This window comes from Archocentrus centrarchus, chromosome 5 (assembly GCF_007364275.1).
Source record: "Archocentrus centrarchus isolate MPI-CPG fArcCen1 chromosome 5, fArcCen1, whole genome shotgun sequence".
NCBI classification, from domain to species: domain Eukaryota; kingdom Metazoa; phylum Chordata; class Actinopteri; order Cichliformes; family Cichlidae; genus Archocentrus; species Archocentrus centrarchus.
The window spans coordinates 21,711,673-21,729,317 of record NC_044350.1 but is presented as its reverse complement, the minus strand read 5'-3'; the positions used below and the strand labels follow the sequence as shown (position 1 = coordinate 21,729,317).

General features: G+C 39.8%; 2 protein-coding genes across 2 annotated transcripts; both read left to right on the top strand.

The window, feature by feature from the left end:
- Positions 1-169: 169 nt before the first annotated feature.
- nprl2 (NPR2 like, GATOR1 complex subunit) lies at positions 170-7,214 on the top strand. Its single transcript, XM_030729515.1, has 11 exons — positions 170-582; positions 810-901; positions 1,021-1,189; positions 1,270-1,378; positions 3,320-3,456; positions 3,755-3,852; positions 5,240-5,276; positions 5,905-5,998; positions 6,088-6,205; positions 6,301-6,443; positions 6,532-7,214. Exons 1-11 carry the CDS (start codon positions 487-489, stop codon positions 6,597-6,599), a joined length of 1,161 nt encoding a protein of 386 aa, XP_030585375.1. The 5' UTR covers positions 170-486; the 3' UTR covers positions 6,600-7,214.
- Positions 7,215-9,602: 2,388 nt separating this feature from the next.
- zmynd10 (zinc finger, MYND-type containing 10) lies at positions 9,603-17,513 on the top strand. Its single transcript, XM_030730105.1, has 12 exons — positions 9,603-9,802; positions 12,618-12,726; positions 12,837-12,953; positions 13,032-13,085; positions 13,252-13,389; positions 13,489-13,577; positions 13,683-13,777; positions 14,793-14,965; positions 15,370-15,495; positions 15,583-15,704; positions 15,791-15,916; positions 17,253-17,513. The coding sequence occupies exons 1-12, from the start codon at positions 9,714-9,716 to the stop codon at positions 17,350-17,352; spliced, it is 1,338 nt and encodes a 445-aa protein (XP_030585965.1). The 5' UTR covers positions 9,603-9,713; the 3' UTR covers positions 17,353-17,513.
- The last annotated feature ends 132 nt before the right edge of the window (positions 17,514-17,645 follow it).

Sequence of the window (17,645 nt, the reverse complement as noted above, 5' to 3'; positions counted from 1 at the left end):
AAACGTTTTTATACAAATTAAATCATGTTATTTTTATATTAATTTAAAAACGTTATTGCTGCTGCATACGCTACGACTTCTTCTATCTTATGTAACCTACACAGTGTTTACGAAGTCCGTTTTTTTGGGGGGGAGGAAGGATAATTTACTGGGAGTCCCTGAAGGCGACTTTATTGTCGTTCTTCCCTGTTATGTGTTTGCATGTATGTGTCGAGTTATTAAATATTTTGATAACCAGTTGACCATAACATTTGCTTAATGCACTAATATCAGAGTTTCTAGGACGTCTTTTAACTTTAGAACCGTTTAAAAATATTTTAAATGTCACTAGCTTGTCTTTAAACGTTGAAGCTACATGCTAGCTGCTGCTGCTGTTACAGAGAGGACAGGGAAGACCCACAGGAGACACACAAGAGACCTTGTTAACTCCATTTGGGGTGGGTTTAAAGAGGTGAACAGGTTTTCAAACCTCTGGGTTAATTCTCCATGAAGACAAAGTCTGTTATGGGCATGCCCACTCGAATAGAATGCATATTTTTCAGTGAGTTTCACCCTACTCTGGGCCCCAAAATAACATATCAGGTAAGTGTGCGGATAATAAGTCTGATAAAGTAGTTTAAAAAAATAAAAATTACAATTACTGTTGTTATGATTATCTTTATAACTGTTCTAGTTGTGACCTTGTTTGTGCTTGAGTGTATGTGTTTTTAATCCTTGATAGTTTTTGGCATTGACGTGCTCTGCATAATCCCCCTAACCTCCTGTATCTTATTGGATATAGTTTGTCATACTGTGTCCTCTCTTGTCAGGTCCCAGAGGAGTACATCTCACGAGAGCTCTTTGACACTGTTCAGGTTTATATCATCACCAAGCCAGAACTACAAAACAAATTAATAACAGTGTATGTAATCTTAAACTGCTCTTCTTTCTCCTTGCCTTGATTGAAGTCCTTAATATATAAATAATGTTGTGCATTAATGTAATTAGTCTCTGTTTTTTTCAATATCATATCTGTTGTAGCACTGCAATGGGAAAAAAGTTAATTGGCTGCCCCGTGTGCATCGAACATAAAAAGTATAGCCGAAATGCCCTCCTGTTTAACCTCGGCTTCGTTTGTGATGCCCAGACCAACACTTGTGCCCTTGAGCCTATTGTCAAGAAGCTGTCTGGGTACCTTACAACTCTGGAGGTAGGGAGCAATGAATTTTCAAATGTTGAAGGGATTGCTTTCTTAGGGATGATCCAGTATTTTTCTGTCTTGTGTTGCAGCTGGAGAGTGGCTTTATATCTAATGAGGAAAGCAAACAGAAGCTTTTACCCATCATGTCGACTTTGTTAGAAGATCTTAATGCCACAGGAGCCTGCACCCTACCCATTGGTAATATTTGGTATCTTACTGGTTATGTTTAAGTTTTATCTGTGGCAAGCAGCCATCTACCTTATTAACATATTGCTGTGGACTGAAGTTTACATCATAGGGATGAATGTCGTGGTAATTTGGGGCTTTCTGGGATTTGTTTGAACAGTTCTTTTTCAGTGGTGGAATGATTGTACAGCATGCATCTTTAATGACTTGAAAAACAAGAATTAGGTGCACAAATTTGAATTTCCTTTGGATTTTCTCTAATCCAAACAGGCTCAAATATGTACATACACTCACTTAACAAAGAGGTTAAATTGTTTAATAGGCAGTGCTGAAGGTTCTACAGTGTCTTTTGCTTGTTAGTGATCACGGTTGACTTCAAAAGGTAGTTTTTCTTTACCAGTATAAAAATGGTTTGTTTGACAGCACTCACTGAATTCAACAATACTCAGAACATTGGGAAAGTTCTGTAGTCTTACACAAGTTGGGAAGGTCTCTTGGAGCCATTTCAAACAACAGCAGATTCCAAGATCATCCGTTCAAACAATTGTAGTTTAGTAGTTACTTTGCCAAGGTCTGGAAAAAGACCCAAACTGTCAACCAATTACCTCTCATCTGAGGGTAAGATGTTCAGGAACCACCAAGGATCAAGCCTGCCATGAACTGTAAACTGCTGGAACACCAGCATCACTGACCACAGTGAAGCCAGTTTTACATCGCCATCGACCGAGAGGGTGCCGACCAAGAAAAAGCCCCTGCTCCAAAATCAAAATCTTCAAGCTCGACTGAAATTTGCAGTTGCCCACGTGGATGAGCCAAATCCCTTCTGGAGAAAAGTTTTATGGTGAGACAAGACAAAGATTGAGCTATTTTTGCCACAATGATAAGAGGTATGTTTGGCGGAGTAAATGTGAGGCTTTCGGCTGTCAAGCATGGTGGTGGTAGCATCATGCTCTCGGGCTGTTTTTCTGCCAGTGGTACTGGTACATTGTACAAAGTGGATGGAATAATGAAGGAGGTCTGCCTCCAAATTTTTCAACTTCACCTGAAATCAAAAGACAATTCAAAGAAATAATTAAAATCCTGAAATTACCATGACACTCATGCCCATGATAAAGAATATGTGAACTTCTGACCACAACAGTACATACCAAAGGAGGTGATGAAGGTCAAATGGTGTGTGTTATAGGAAACAGCCCTGATTTTGTAGTGTAGAAACATGTTGTTTAGCTTCTCACTTTGTTCCAACCAGTTTGTAAGATGCTGATATGGTTCTTAAAGCCACTGAATAAAAGAGGCTCATCATCGAGCCTGATCAGTGCTGAACTTTTGGGGCTGATGCTAATATTGAATTTTTAGGGAGTTGAAAAAATCATTGGAAAACACAAATAATGGGATCATTGCTTAATAACTTTCCAGTAAATTATTTTCCAAGTTAGCAGCTTAATAATAACAAACCCTATGACTCCACACCCCCGCCTGCTCAGCTGTGACGTGTACTCTGCTACTGTGTTACAGACCGAGAGTATTGTGAACTATAGACCTGCAGATGCTCTGCTAGACAAATCATGTGATTATAGTATTAATAAATGAACCCAAGCATATTTGTTACACATTATGTTCTGTAATAATCTGTTTTTTGATATTTGTTATAACCCAATGTCATCTAACAAATATATTGGCTGGGCTCTGATCCAGAGTGAAATTTTATGGTTGTTTGGATTGATTAGTACATGTAAGTCGAGACAAAACAGTGCAGGCAGCTTTGCTCTGTCTGTGCTGCAAAACACATTTTGTTGTTTTAGAAGTTCAGAGATAGGCATGGTTAGCTAATGTTTGAGTCAAGTTTTGATGTAATAATTTACCAGGCAGCATTCAAAGGTTGGTTGGCAGCAACAGTGCTTATCAGGCTATTTTTAAACTACTCTTACTCTTGTTTGTTGTATCCATTTTAAGATGAGTCTAACACCATTCACCTAAAGTTGATCCAGCTGCGGAAGGACCCCCCAATAGTCCAGGAATATGACGTGCCAGTCTTTACCCAGTGCAAAGACCATTTTATCAAATCTCAGTGGGATCTCACCACTCAACAGGTAGGCTTTCACTGTCAACAACATGTGGCTGCCGCTCCTAACAGACGTTGAGATAATGCTCTAGGAAGCACTAGGAGAAAGATCAGTGTTCAAACACTTGTTATCAACCATGCTTGGAGTGATATACACATCCTTTGTTTTATGATTTGAAGGCGTTAGTGTAGGAGAAAGTGCCATTTATTGGTACAGTAATGTTTTATTGCTTTTATAAGTTAACATGTTTAAATGTTCTGTTACACAATAATGCAAATAGCTCCTACATGCCTTTAACCCTTTTCTATTTTTTTGCTAACTGCAGATTCTTCCCTACATTGATGGATTTAGACACATCCAGAAAATCTCCGCTGAAGCAGATGTGGAGCTGAATCTCGTTCGTATTGCAGTGCAAAATCTCCTGTGAGTATTTTTTAGTAAATAAAATTGTATACTACAGTAAGCTCACACACAGTTTAAAAATTAAGGCACCAGAATCACCTGCTACCTTATTTCTATTTTAAGAAGAGCACCAGCTCTTCAGGGGGCTGCAGTTTGTGATCCATTCGCTCTTTTGACATGATGCACTGCTTCTTGACACAACTGCTGTAAGATGTTCTTTAATGTGAAAAGACTTGCAGTCATGTGAAAAAGAGTTTTTACAGGAGTTTGTGCATTCTTCTGAAAAACTAAGTATTCCCTTACTTACCCCTTCCATAGGAATTAAGAGGGTAAGTAGCAGCCAAGTGCTGACTGATTGATCATCAGCAACTGTGAGCACCTCTATAAAAGCAAAGGTTTTGATAGTTAGCTAGTCTGGAGCATTCAGGTGTGTGTTAACACAATCCAATTATCTTCCCAGGACCTTTTGTAGGTCAAAAGTCCCAGGAAATTAACTCTAAGGTCAGACGTGCAATGCTCAGAGGAACTGCAAAAAACCCAAAAGCTATACCTTAGAGTAAACAGGCTTTAGCTAGAAGGTTAAATGTTAAAGATCATGTCAGTACTATTATTGCACAGTGTAAATATTATAATCTATAATTCCATGTAAAAGTGTGTATAGTGTATAGTGTGAATTACTTATTTTTATTTTTATTCTTCTTATTTATATGTGTGTGTATATATGGCTGCAGGTACAAAATACATTTCACTGTGCATTGTACTGTGTATAACTGTGCCAAATAAACACTATCTTAATCTTAATCTTAATCTATAAAAAGACTGAACAAGTACAGTGGATACGGAAAGTATTCAGACCCCTTTAAATGTTTCACTCTTTGGTTCATTGCAGCCATTTGCTAAAGTCAAAAAAGTTCATTTTATTTCTCATTAATGTACACTCAGCACCCCATCTTGACAGAAAAAAAAACAGAAATGTAGAAATTTTTGTAAATTTCTTAAGAAAGAAAAACTGAAACACCTTGCAGTCATGGACTCATCCATGAGCTCCTCTGTATATCAAAGTATTCTAGATTCAAATGTGAGTCCATCTGTCCAACAGCTAAAGTCTGCCCAAATCTACAACAGAATGGCTGAAAAGAAAAGAGTCAAGGTATCGCAATGGCCCTCTACAGTACCTGAAGTCCTCTGGTGGCACCTTCAGAGAGCTGTGCACATATGAATGCCTGCAAAACTCAGTGAACTGAAACATTGTAACACAATAATGTGAGAGACTGATAAAGTCATACAGACAGTGATTACTTGAAGTTATTGCAGTTAAAGATGGTTCTTCAAGCTACTGAATCATGGCATGTACTTAATTCAAAAAACACTTCAAAAAGCTGTACTTACTCTATTTTTAACTTCACAGGTACTATGGTGTCGTGACTCTGGTGTCAATATTCCAGGTACCCAACTAATCTCAAGCCACACATATATGCAGTGTAGTGTCTTTTATTAATGACCATTGCAGCCACCTATGGGATGTTAGTTTTAATTGAAATTTTGGCTTTCTTTTCATATTATTTCTTCTTTACTCGGGAAAGTTTTTTATGTTTTGTTCTTGTGAAATCAGACTTGTGCAAGAAAAACATTCAGGAGACTTATGCAGAAATGCTCTTTTTTGCACAGAATAGAGTGCGACAGTACAAGTTGAAACATGTAAAGCAAGCTTAAGCTCTGAAGGCCTTTGTGATAAAAGGGTGCATTTACTCCTAAAGTAAGCCGTTTATATGTATTGCACATTCTTTTCCATGCACCACTCTGAATACAAGCTGTTATGGCGGGTTTTACAAGTGACAGAAGGCATGTTAACTATGCAGGGCCTTTCTTTTAAATGTTGGGAAGAGGAGCTATGTAGGTCATTGGTATCTCAACACAGACACCAAGACATTACATTCCTACATGAAACTATAACAGTGATTCAGTAAGCAACCAGTGAGAGACTTCTCCTCACAGTGTTTATTTTATCAAATAAATTTATCTCCTGAAGAATTTTGATGTTCTGTCTGGTGGTTGTTTTGTGTCTTCCTCTAGTATTCTAATGTGTACTGCACCACCCCCAAAGTCCAGAGCCTCATAGATGACAAATCCATTCAAGAGGAGTGCCTTAACTACGTCACTAAGCAGGGTTAGTTGGGGTCATGACCATTTAACACAAGTGTTAATCTTTATTTATTTTGTGACATTAACTTCACAGCTTTGCCCTGTCACTGTCAGGTCAGAAACGTGCCAGTCTGAGAGATGTGTTCCAGCTCTATTGTGGTCTGAGTCCAGGAACAACAGTTCGAGACCTTTGCTCACGTTACTCGCAACAGCTTCAAAGGGTTGATGAGAGGTCATTGTCACTCACATTATCAGTTCCTGAAAAGACTTATTCAGGTCAGAGTGACACTGACTCACATGTGTGTCACGTCACTTGTTTCTGCTCAGGAGGCTGATCCAGTTTGGACTAATGAAATCTCTTATTCGACGGCTGCAGAAGTATCCCGTGAAGGTTATCCGAGATGAGAGAAGCAGGCCTCCTCGACTCTATACCGGTTGTCATAGTTACGATGAGATCTGCTGCAAAACAGGCAGGTTTTGAAGCTCTCCTTGATTGTCTGACAAAAGTAAGAACTGATGGTGGGAAGCAAGTCTGTTTACAATGTGCTGATTTTACAGGGATAAGCTACCAGGAACTGGATGAACGTTTGGAAAATGATCCCAATATTGTTGTGTGCTGGAAGTGATGGGACAGAAGGATACTTCAGTGCCTAAGCAGCCAATAGTGCCTTGAACAAGAGAAGGAGGTTCCTCGAATTAGAAAATGAGTAGTGTTTTGTAATTTTCTTTGCTTAGTTTTCTTAAAGGTTTCACCTTCTTTTCACAAAGAACTGGGATCAACATCTGTTTGAATCAAGTGAAAATCTAAGATTACTAAACAGTTTAATCTCCTTCATTATGTGGCTATGCAGTCATTTATTAAATGGAACAAAAGCAAAAATATTTATGTTGGTTTCATACTCAGTTTTACTGTCTTTAATGCTTTGACTCTACTAATAACCTAAATTCATCTAATTGCTACTGCATAACCAACATTCCGACTAACATACCAACAGCAAGGCACGTTCACATGCACATCAGGGGCAGTTTGAGGTTCAGTATTTTTGCCTGGGGACACTCAAACGCGTCGACTCAGAGAGCCACCAACCTTCGGATTAGTCTGTGACAAACTGTATTACATATAAGTGTTTACAAAATAGTCAAAACCTTTCAAATGTAACTTTTCAATATAATTGTGCTGCCATAAAAATAAAGGTGGGGAAAGAATCTGTGGAACAAGCAGATACAGTCAAATGTTTGAAATAAAATGCTTTAAATGATACTGGCATCAATGACTTTTTAATACAGATTTTATGTATGTTTATTTAACCGGAGTGTTTAAGTTTTATATTTATGATTTAGAGTGCTTTTTACTCTATATACACTCACTTAAGTACACCTGTTAAACTGTTTGGCTGATCAGATATTTGCATTAACAGTCACAGGGTAGCAACCCAGAGGGTTTTTGGCATGTAGACATGATCAAGCCGACCAGCTGAAGTTCAAATCAAGCATCAGAATAAGGAAGAAATGTGATTTAAGTGATTTTGATCGTGACATGGTTGTTGGTGCCAGGCGGGCCAGTCTGAGTATTTGGGAAACTGCTGATCTTCTGGGATTTTCCTACACAACCGTCTCCAAAAAATATCCAGTGAGCTGCAGTTCTCTTTTTGATGTCAGAGTTCAGAGCAGAATATCCAGACTGCTTTGAGCTAATATGAGGGCAACAGTAACACAAGTAATCACTTGTTACAGCCAAGCTATGCAGAAGAGTATCTCTTAACACACAAACCTTGAAGCAGATAAAGGAGCAGCAGAAGACCACACGTGGTGCCACCCCTGTCAGATAAGAACAGGAAACTGAGGCTACAATTAACACAGGCTCACCAAAACTGGACAATAAACAACTTGAAAACATCCTGCTTTGCATCAGTGGTTGAGGCTGGTGTTGGTGACGGCGTAATGGTATGGGGAATATTTTCTTGGCATAATTTGGGCCCCTTAGCATTGTTGAGCATCATTTAAACACTACTGAGTATTCCCGCTAACCATGTCCATCTATTTATGACCACAGTACCCATCTTCTGATGGCTACTTCCAGCAAGGTAACTCACCATGCCACAAAACTCAAATCATCTCAAACTGGTTTGTTGAACATGGCAATGAGCTCACTGTACTCAAATGGCCTCCACAGTCACCAGATCTCAATCCAGTAAAGCACCTTTGGGATGGAGTGGAACGGGAGATTCTCATCACGGATGTGCAGCTGACAAATCTGCAGCAACTGTGTGACGCTGTCATGTCTATATGGACCAAAATCTCTGAGGAATGTTTCCAGCAGCTTGTTGAATCTGTGCCATGAAGGTAAAAGATGGGTCAACCCAGAACTAGTAAGGTGTACTTAATGAAGTGTCTAGTGATTTGACAACTTTAGGATTTCATCCATTTAAAATATATGTATAAAACGAATGTCTGGCCTATATTATTACAATACAGCAATACATAAAATGGCACAGTTTTGTCCCAATCGCCAGCCTTGATAGCTGGGGATTGGTCCGCCGGGCTTCGGCCCTTGGCTGTCGCCCGATACTCCTGGGCGCCTCCTGGGTGAGGTGTTCGGGTATGTCCTACTGGGAGGAGGCCCAGAATAAGTTGGGGGATGTGGTTGGAGAGAGGCAGGTCTGGGTTTCTCTGCTTAGGCTGTTGCCCCCACTATCCTGCCCCGGATAAATAAATCAATAAATAGATGGATGGATGGATGGATGGCAGTTTTGACCAACAACGTGAAAGCTGTTATTACATATTAATTCCTCCAAATACTATGGATCGTATATTTTTAAATTCATACTTTTGCCATGAAGATATTGCATACAAGTGGGACTGCACAGCATGCTGGCTTTACCTTTCAAAAGTCAGCTCTGAAGGACAGACACTTTACTAAAGGCAAGTTTTCATCCACTGACTCTGAGGAAAGCAGGAAAGACTGTCATCACGAGGATATTCGCAGGTTAGCACATCTCTCTTTTGCTGCCCACCCTGGAGTTTGAATAAAGGGGAAATTCCGAGTCACCAAAAAGCTGAAACTGGAGTATGATGAAAACAGCCATAGGAACTAGCTACACTAAAAACTCACTTCACTTGGGTGAAGCTGTGATCAGTTATTACAGTTTTTTTTAATTTTGCATTATTTTTTACTCTTTTTTTTTTGTTCAGAATTTTTTGTTTTCCATTCAGTTTAGTTTTATTGTTAAAAATGTTTGTATTATTATTATTATTATTATTATTATTATTATTATTATTATTATTGTTGTTGTTGTTGTTGTTGTTGTTATTATTATTGTTGTTATTGTTATTATTATTATATTACTATAGTTGTAGTTTATTTTGTTTTAGTTAATTACTTTAGCTCCATTACTTTAAGTTGAATGGATGTTTGTAGGGGAAAAAATGTCTCATGCGTCATACTGACCTATTTCATTAAATAGGTCATTATATATGGATCGTCTTTATTGTTATAACTGATTTCAAAACAATTTTAATGAGTGCATGTGCGTGCCAGAAAAACAGCTGTGTTGCTTTGTGTCTATTTGAGGCTCTACTGCCCCTCTATGGCGGCAAACACAAACTGCACTCTGTGCGTGACCCCTTCGTAACCATTGACAACGGTCGAAAACACTCGACGTGTCTAACATCGAACTGTTAACAACACTAATCGGTTTATTGAATCGACAGGGAAAATTATTTATTACATCTCGACCATAATGGATACATCGGTAATTCTTCCCGTCGAAGCAGAGGGCTTTATCCAGAGTCTGGAACCTTTCTCCCTCAAGAAAGTGGGCTCAGACAGGTGAGATGACCCAGCTAACTGAGTTAGGGTAGCTAGTAGAGCCAGTTGTAACGTGATCGATTATGTGTTATAGATTAGTAGAGACTACATTCGATGGTTTTTCAACAGGCATTATTATGAATTTAGAAGCAGGATATATGCTGTTTTACCAGAGATGATTTAAGAAGTTGAAACATCCTTTCTTACTTACACAGTACATTATATACTGTGTATGTTTTAAACACTTTAATGTTTATTTTTAGCTTGTAAGTGATCTTTAAAGGAACTTACTGAAAGGAATCCTCTCTAAAATATAGCAAAAAAGCTCAGATCAAAGCTCTCAATACTACAAATTAAACAGCTGAAATAGATCAGCACTTCAGATGCAGACATAATGTCTGCATCTGCATGATTACTAAATTAGGCCGATAACATTTTTGCTGTGAACCCATGCAGAGTGCAGGCTTGAGCATTGGAGGGGGCAATTACCCAGGTCATTTCAAGCTTCAGATACTTCCTGCTTTATGCTGATGGTTTTGTCCATCAGTTGGTACATTTTCTGCATCAGTTTCTAAATCAGGCATCAATTTCTAAATCAGGCATCAGGTAACAATTCAGCCTATGTACTGGATCATCAAGGTACAGACCCCCTGGACATATACAAAATCAAAAATTACTATGTATGTCACTAGGAAATGACAAGTAACCATCACAATACAAGTCCAACCTTAAAGGATTTAATATTAAATGGAAAATGTAGCAGCTAGAGCTTTTTTTAATTACTTAAATGAAGTACCTGGTATGTACAACAGGATTTGTATGGCCAGGCAAAAGCAACGAGCTTTAAGCCCTGCAGCTTCCCAGCTTCAGCCAAGTGCTGGTTGTAGGTAGTCTAGGCTGTTTCCAGTAAAGACCCTGTGACACTAAGGCATCACAGCTGTGCGGTCTCCCTGCTGTGATCTCCTTCCTGTCTCATGCTGTCTTGTCATCATCCTTTGATCTACAGTGGGTTCTGAGTGTCTGTCTGCTTCTCCTCCTCTCCTCCTTTTTTTTCTCCTTTCATAAGCCTACTGTATTCAATCAAATATATCATATATTTTATTGTAAAATAGTGTCAAGATTTCAAGTGCAACTTGGATGGGCCCCCAAGTGGTATGGACCCCTGGGCCCATCCCCATTGGATAATCCAGCCCAGATAAATTGGAATATAATACAATAAGACTCTCAGCTATTCTTTATTATTTTCAAACACTTATTGTTTAGCTTAATTCATTAATATTAATATTATCCTCATAGAGTCAATACACACACAAGAACACACACAAGTTTTCTGCTTTGTTTCAGACAGCAAGTAAAGCTGACTTAGTGCCCCATAGCCTGACTTCCTCCTCCTTTTCCCCTTTTGGCTCCTTTGTGGTTATCAGCCTATCTGCCTGTGTATGGCGCTATAAGAGAGGCTATGCACTTGCTGACTGAGGTCACAACACTCTTTGTCTGTGTGAAAATGTGTGTGGGTCCCTTGTCTTCCCCCCAAAATCTTCCCATATGAAGAAACTTGCCAGTAAATGTCAGTGTAGTCGAGTCGAAAAAGAATCACATTTAGGATGCTACGACTCATGACCTGTTCCTATTTTCTGCACTTCCTCTTTCCATCATTTTGATAGAGGTGGATTTGCTGTCAGAACTTTGTTCCTCAATTCTGCTTGTTTTTTATGGTTTCTTTCTCCTTTTTTTATGAATAGAAAACTGGCCTTTTCAGTGGTTTGCATCTTTTGGTGAATCCCCTGATGCTCTGATCTTGTAGTCATCTCTTGATCTTTAATAAGGAAGCATGTACATCTGTATCCTGTAACTGTTCAGCCACCTACCACTGATATCAGTCTGATAGACTTTTATTTTTTACCCACATTATTATATTCTTCACTTGCATGATCACTTTTTTACTCCTCATATTAAGTCTTAAGACATTTTGTTCTTGACTGGCTTTCAAAAAGGACACATCTGCCAAAAACACACTGAGCTGCCAATTACCTTTGAGCCTTGGAAGTTATGGTGTCAGAAGAGCTCAGTTTGCAACACAGTTCTTGAAATAATACAGATTAAAACCAACACAGATCAAAACTGAGACTATAATTTTTGTAATTGGCGGCGCTTCGGTGTAGTATCTTTTGTTTCAAATCGAATGCATTGAAGCAGAGAGCCCAATAATATGTGTCTTTTCAAATACTTGATGTCTGGACTGCATCATCTCTTTAGGATGAGACAATGCAGTTCAGACTGATAAGAAACTGTATGAAAAACATTTAAATCAGTAGTTTATAGTTCATTATAATAAAGGTTTTGGGCCTCAATTTAAAGGAACTGAGAGTCAGAGCTGACTTTTTTTAGAGCAAACTTAAGATGTTTGTCATGGTCCTGGGATTCTATTTCATTTAGTTTTGGTTCCTGTTTTGGTTTATTCTTTCTTCTCATTTTTCTTCTATCCTCGTTTGCCCACCTGTACCAGCTCATGTCCAGCTTTTCACTTGTCGGTTTCCTTATCCATCAGTTTGGTGTCTTTAGTTGGATCACTGGGCTTTGTGCTGCACCTTTTGTTCACATTTTTATTAATCAATAAAGCTTGTTTTGCACACAGAGATTGTGCGTCCTGCTTTTGGGTCCTCTCCTCATTATGTTCTGACAATATCTGGTGAAGCTTCATGTTTAAATAAGTCGCTAAGGACAGATATTAGACCGCCTGAGAGGTCTGGGTGGTTCATAATGGAGCCAATCACAAAACATACCCAAACTCTGTGTTCTGTAATGATTTTTTTTTTTTCTCTTTGTGTGTTAATAGGTGGTTCAGGCAGCATGAATATATTGAGAAACTTAACATACAGGCAATACTGAATGCCTCTGCCATGCACGATGAGTTTGTCAAGGACCTCCTGGTGTCATTTGGAAAGGTGACTGTCACCACTGCACATACACGATACTAAAATGTCAGGGGCTTTTAGACAAGCCCTGCAGTTGTGTGCGAACTGTCTTGAAGTGAGCGATTCCGTTCCCTTTGTAGATTCCCGTCCTGGTCCATGAGATGATCCTTGTCGAGGTGTGGAAGCAAAAAGTGTTTCCCATCTTATGCCAGCTGCAGGACTTCAATCCCGACAACACTTTTCCTCTTTACATGGTGGTGAGTGTTCCATGAGATATTAAATGATCAGCTCGCATTGGTCTTTTTTTCATGTGTTCTGTTATATCTCCTTTCTAGATCCACCATGAAGCCACAATCATAAACCTACTTGAAACCATAATGTTTCACAAGGTCAGTAAGAACTCAAATATCCCCAATTTTTTATATATTTTTATTAATGTTTTAAGTTTCTTATAACATTTCACACAGCATAACAGCACAGACTCTGTTCTCTCCAAACATCGTTGTAAATTAAGCATCATTAAAAAGGTTGAGGAGGTTGTGTCTTGTTGTGCAGGATTCATGTGATGCAGCTGATGACTCTGTTCTCGATTTGGTGGATTACTGCCACCGTAAACTCACCCTGCTGGCAAGCGAAGCGATCAGGGATGTTTCTGTGACCTATGACCAAGTCAAACAAATACGCTCTATAGAGGTGAGAGTTTGTAGGGGTTTTTTTCAGTTTGACACATTTGCAGATGTCTTTCTCGAATTGACAGTGATTACACACGCTGTTTGTTTTGTTTTTTTGAAGGAGCTGCAGGTGCAGAGTTCAGCTTTGGAGTTTGAAATCTCCCTGAAAGCTGTGTCAGTGCTGCGCTACATTACAGACCACGCCGAGAGGTACGGCGCCTGGGGATTTACTTGTTTTAGAGGGAATGAGCACAGTATTGCACTGAGAAACAGACTGCAGCTGACAAAATGAATGTGTTTTCTGTGTCTTTGCAGCATCAGCGTTATCAATCGGATGCTGTGCATACATAACCTGCCTTGTGTGCTGGTTCAGCTGATTGACCGCTGCCCCTGGAGTCGCTCTAGAGAAGGTATCGTAAAGAAAATAAGGAAACCAGTCACATTGCTTTTTGTGTTTATTAAAAAAAAAGTGCAATTAATAGAGAGCTTGACTGTGTTGTTTACCACAGCTGCTTAATTATCACAATCATGAGAGTGGTGCTGATCTGCTAATCTAACTCACTAGGGAAACAAGTGTTTTATCTAAAAGGCCATGCTATTTATGCTATGAATTTTTGTTTGTTACAGGCATGAGCGTTGCCCATCTTTTGTTGGATTTCCATCTTTTTTTTTTTTATCAGTAATCCACCTGTTTGTTTTTCTTCTGTCTTTTTCTGTTTTTCATGCCTATGCTCCTGTGCTTCATTACATCTGACTAGCCGGCAGCAGGTGTGGGTCTTGTCTTACGGTAGTTGTTACGGTAGTGCGGCGTTGTCGAGCGGCTTGATTTGCAACATGGCACCTGATTGGCGGGTGAAATTTCATCCCGTTACACTTCTGTCGGGATTGTGGGATCATTTGCGACAACGTGAGCCACCAAACAAGACTGAAAGAGAAAGTGTTGTTTGGATGTTCTCTTAAAGTTACACTGTGAGTCAAAGGTCAAAGGCTGCACAGACAAAGATGTTAACACAGGCTGCAGAAGAGAAGGCAAGGCTTGCCTATGCCAGAAGGCAGACTGAGAAGGAAAAAAAGTCAAAAGTCAAAAAAAAAAAAAAAAAAAAAAGCTGCCCAGCTAATTGAAACCAAAAGAAAAATGGTATGAGCAAGATAAAAACATTGACAGTGGCAATGGAAACATGAAGAGGATGAAGACATGCTGAGAGTTTTGTACTTTGTGGGGGTCAAAGACTTCACTTGTATATTATTTGGAGGTAGATCTAAAAAGTGAACTGTAAAAAAGCTGTAAAAAGACCCCCAGGTTCTTTCAGATCCAACCAAATTGTGTCTTAAAGCTTTTTAGTCTTTTTTTTTTTGAGTGAGTCTCATGCCTGTTCTTAAATGTCTTACCATTGAATAACCTGTTCATTGCGTCTCCCACTGTAGGTGAAGCACAAAAGTACATTGATGGCAAGTGGCAGAAGATACCTGTAGAGGATCAGTTGAAGATGACCAAACTTGATGGTCAGGTCTGGCTTTCCCTTTACAATCTGCTGCTCAAAGAGCAATGCCAAAGAAAGTACGACTTCAGCAGTTTCAACAAGAGTCAGCTTCTGAAGGTATGCTGTGGATGATTCAGACTTATTTTATCATTGCTTTAGATGCGCTGCTCGTGTCTGTACTGATTTTAAATCGCATCACCTCCTCCATCCAAATGGCTGCTGGATATTAGCTGTAAACTGGTGTTTAGGAAGCGTGTGAGCACTGGATTATTGTCCTCCAGCATCTTATCTCATCTCCTCCCTTGCTGGAGCACACATTCAGTTTCCAAGGGTTGTTTTGACCAAGATGTTTCCTCCTATTATAAGCTTTCTCATCCTCTTCCTGCTTCATTAATTACATAACCAGACAGCACGTGTGTCCTATTGTAATCACATTTTATTCTTGTGCAGTATGTGTAAACTGATGATTCTGACATTGTTATTCTTGCTTCACTGTATTTACTGTCCTTCATGCACCACAGCTCAGAGGTTTCTTGACGGACATCTTGATCGATCAGTTGCCAAACCTGGTGGATCTGCAGCGTTTCCTGGCTCATCTTGCTGTTACAGATCCAGCCCCTCCGAAAAAAGGGCTCATTTTGGAGCAGGTGCAGTCACACTCGCAAATGTTCACATATCTCTGTGTCTAAAACAATGCCCCTGTCCATTTACCCTCAGCTTTTCTCTATTTATAGATCCCAGAAATGTGGAACCACATTGTCAGTGAGAATTCTGGGAAGTGGAAGGCAATAGCAAAGTATCAAGTCAAAGAAACATTTAGCCCATCTGAAAGTGACTTGAGACAACAGGCCCAGAGGTAACACTGAAAACACAGTCACTGATCAGTGAAGGGCCAGAGAGATGACTCAGGCGCTGTGAATAATCAGTGTGTATTTTAATTAGGCTGGCCCAGACATACGACTTGGATGTGATGGAGAGTTTACTCCCTGAGAAACCCAAGTGTGGATCTTGTGGGAGAGAGGCCACAAAGAGATGCTCTCGCTGCCAGGGAGAGTGGTACTGTCACAGGTAAGACAGACCCTGAGCTCAGCCTGAAAACAAAGCTGTTTTCATGCTTGTGCAGCAGTCCTGCACTTTTCTAAGACTTACCCAACAGAGACGCATCTAAGAATCAGTAGCAGCATAAAAGATGGACGTGACCACCTTTAGGTCACTCAGTGGATTTGGACTCTGCATTTTGCAGCTTCAGCGTTAGTGTCTGGTCACCACCATCCATATGAGGTCACTTCTGGCCCCCAAGCCAGAAGTGACCTCATATGGATGAGAGGATGTAGTACCCATGTATTTCTTTCCATTTTATTTCTTTAAGTTGTAGAGAGCCACCTGGTAAAAGGGTTCCAGGTCAGCATGCATTCATGAAGCTTATCCAGTAAACTGTAACAGCCTCACAGGCAGCCAACTGTGCCATTGTTGTTATTCATTCTCCATACAGAGGTGGGTGCTTACTCCCCCAGTGTCTCAGTAATATCCGTTTAGCTGTGTTAAACCGCTTCCTTTTTCTCATGGAAGACAAGTCAGATTCTTGAAGTTCTTGCTGAACCTAAGGTAGACAGCTTTGCAGAGATTTGACATATTTTCTTTAAGACTTCAAAAACAAGTTACTCTCTGATGCAACCGTCGGAGTGAATGTGTGAATGTTAGAGCATGTAGCTGTAGAAGAAAGTGCTTGTATAAATGGGTAAATGCAAAACGTGTTGTATAAAGTGCTATGTAAGAACTAGTCCATTTACCATGCTGTAAAGTTGGTAGTTTTTAACATAAAGCCTGTGTGGACTGACTCCCTACTGGAGCCAAGTGGCACCCAGTAGAACTGCAGTTTTTGCCAGTTGCTGTACTGGCTTCAATTCTTCAGCTCCAGAGGTTTCCCCCCAGAAGCAAATGTCCAGCACTGGCATGAGCATTAGGTTTAACCTGCCTGCTCTCAACTACACAGCCTGTGGGATGCTGGATTACATTGATTTCCTTCACTGGTATTGAGTGGGGGAGCTTCATATGTGCTGCTGCATTCTCGCCTAAGCCACACAGAGTACTTCCAGTACTGCAAACATGTCTGAAGGGGAATGATTCCTGCTGTTAACCACTAGTGAGAAAAAAAAGAAACTTGCTGCTTCTCTTTCAAAAATGTCCAAAGTTCACGTGTGGGAGCGGCTCAGTAGTTACCCACTCTTGCGTGTCACTCCTAAGGTTTTGATAAAGTCAACATGAGCTCCAGACAGTCATTTCGTAGGTGAAACAAATGGAGAACACAAGGCTACATTATTCAATAATGGGTACAAATGGCATATTTTGTTTATAACATACATTAAATGTGTGTGTTATTTTCCTGATTATGCATTTTTTTCAGAGAGTGTCAGGTGAAGCACTGGCCAAAACACAAGCAAGCCTGCCGGCTCATTGCAGAGGCCACAGAGAAGCTCCACAGGGACCTGCACATTGACACCTAAGGGAGACTGTATGGACTGGAGGCTGATGGGAGCCAATAAGAAGAGAGCAATCTGCTCCTGTAGTACACAGACACATTTATACTCAGACTCTTCTTTCTTTTATTACTAAAAATCTCGATGCACCGTGCAAGAAGTTAGTTTATTGTAATCAAACTGCAATAAAGCTTTAAACCTGTATGCTTCTGCATTTACCTGTTTCATGAAAATGCCAAGGAAGCTCTGCACCTTCTCTTTCACCATCAACACCCCTTTGACCTTTGCGACACAAAGGAGGCAGAAAGCTGCACATAAAA

Coding starts and splice junctions, on each gene's coding strand:
- zmynd10 (XM_030730105.1), top strand. CDS start 9,714: ATGGATACATCGGTAATTCTTCCCGTCGAAGCAGAGGGCTTTATCCAG. Junction 12,727..12,836: donor TCCTGGTGTCATTTGGAAAG/GTGACTGTCACC, acceptor TTCCCTTTGTAG/ATTCCCGTCCTGGTCCATGA. Junction 13,778..14,792: donor CTGGAGTCGCTCTAGAGAAG/GTATCGTAAAGA, acceptor CTCCCACTGTAG/GTGAAGCACAAAAGTACATT.
- nprl2 (XM_030729515.1), top strand. CDS start 487: ATGAAGACAAAGTCTGTTATGGGCATGCCCACTCGAATAGAATGCATA. Junction 1,190..1,269: donor GGTACCTTACAACTCTGGAG/GTAGGGAGCAAT, acceptor CTTGTGTTGCAG/CTGGAGAGTGGCTTTATATC. Junction 5,277..5,904: donor CTCTGGTGTCAATATTCCAG/GTACCCAACTAA, acceptor GTCTTCCTCTAG/TATTCTAATGTGTACTGCAC.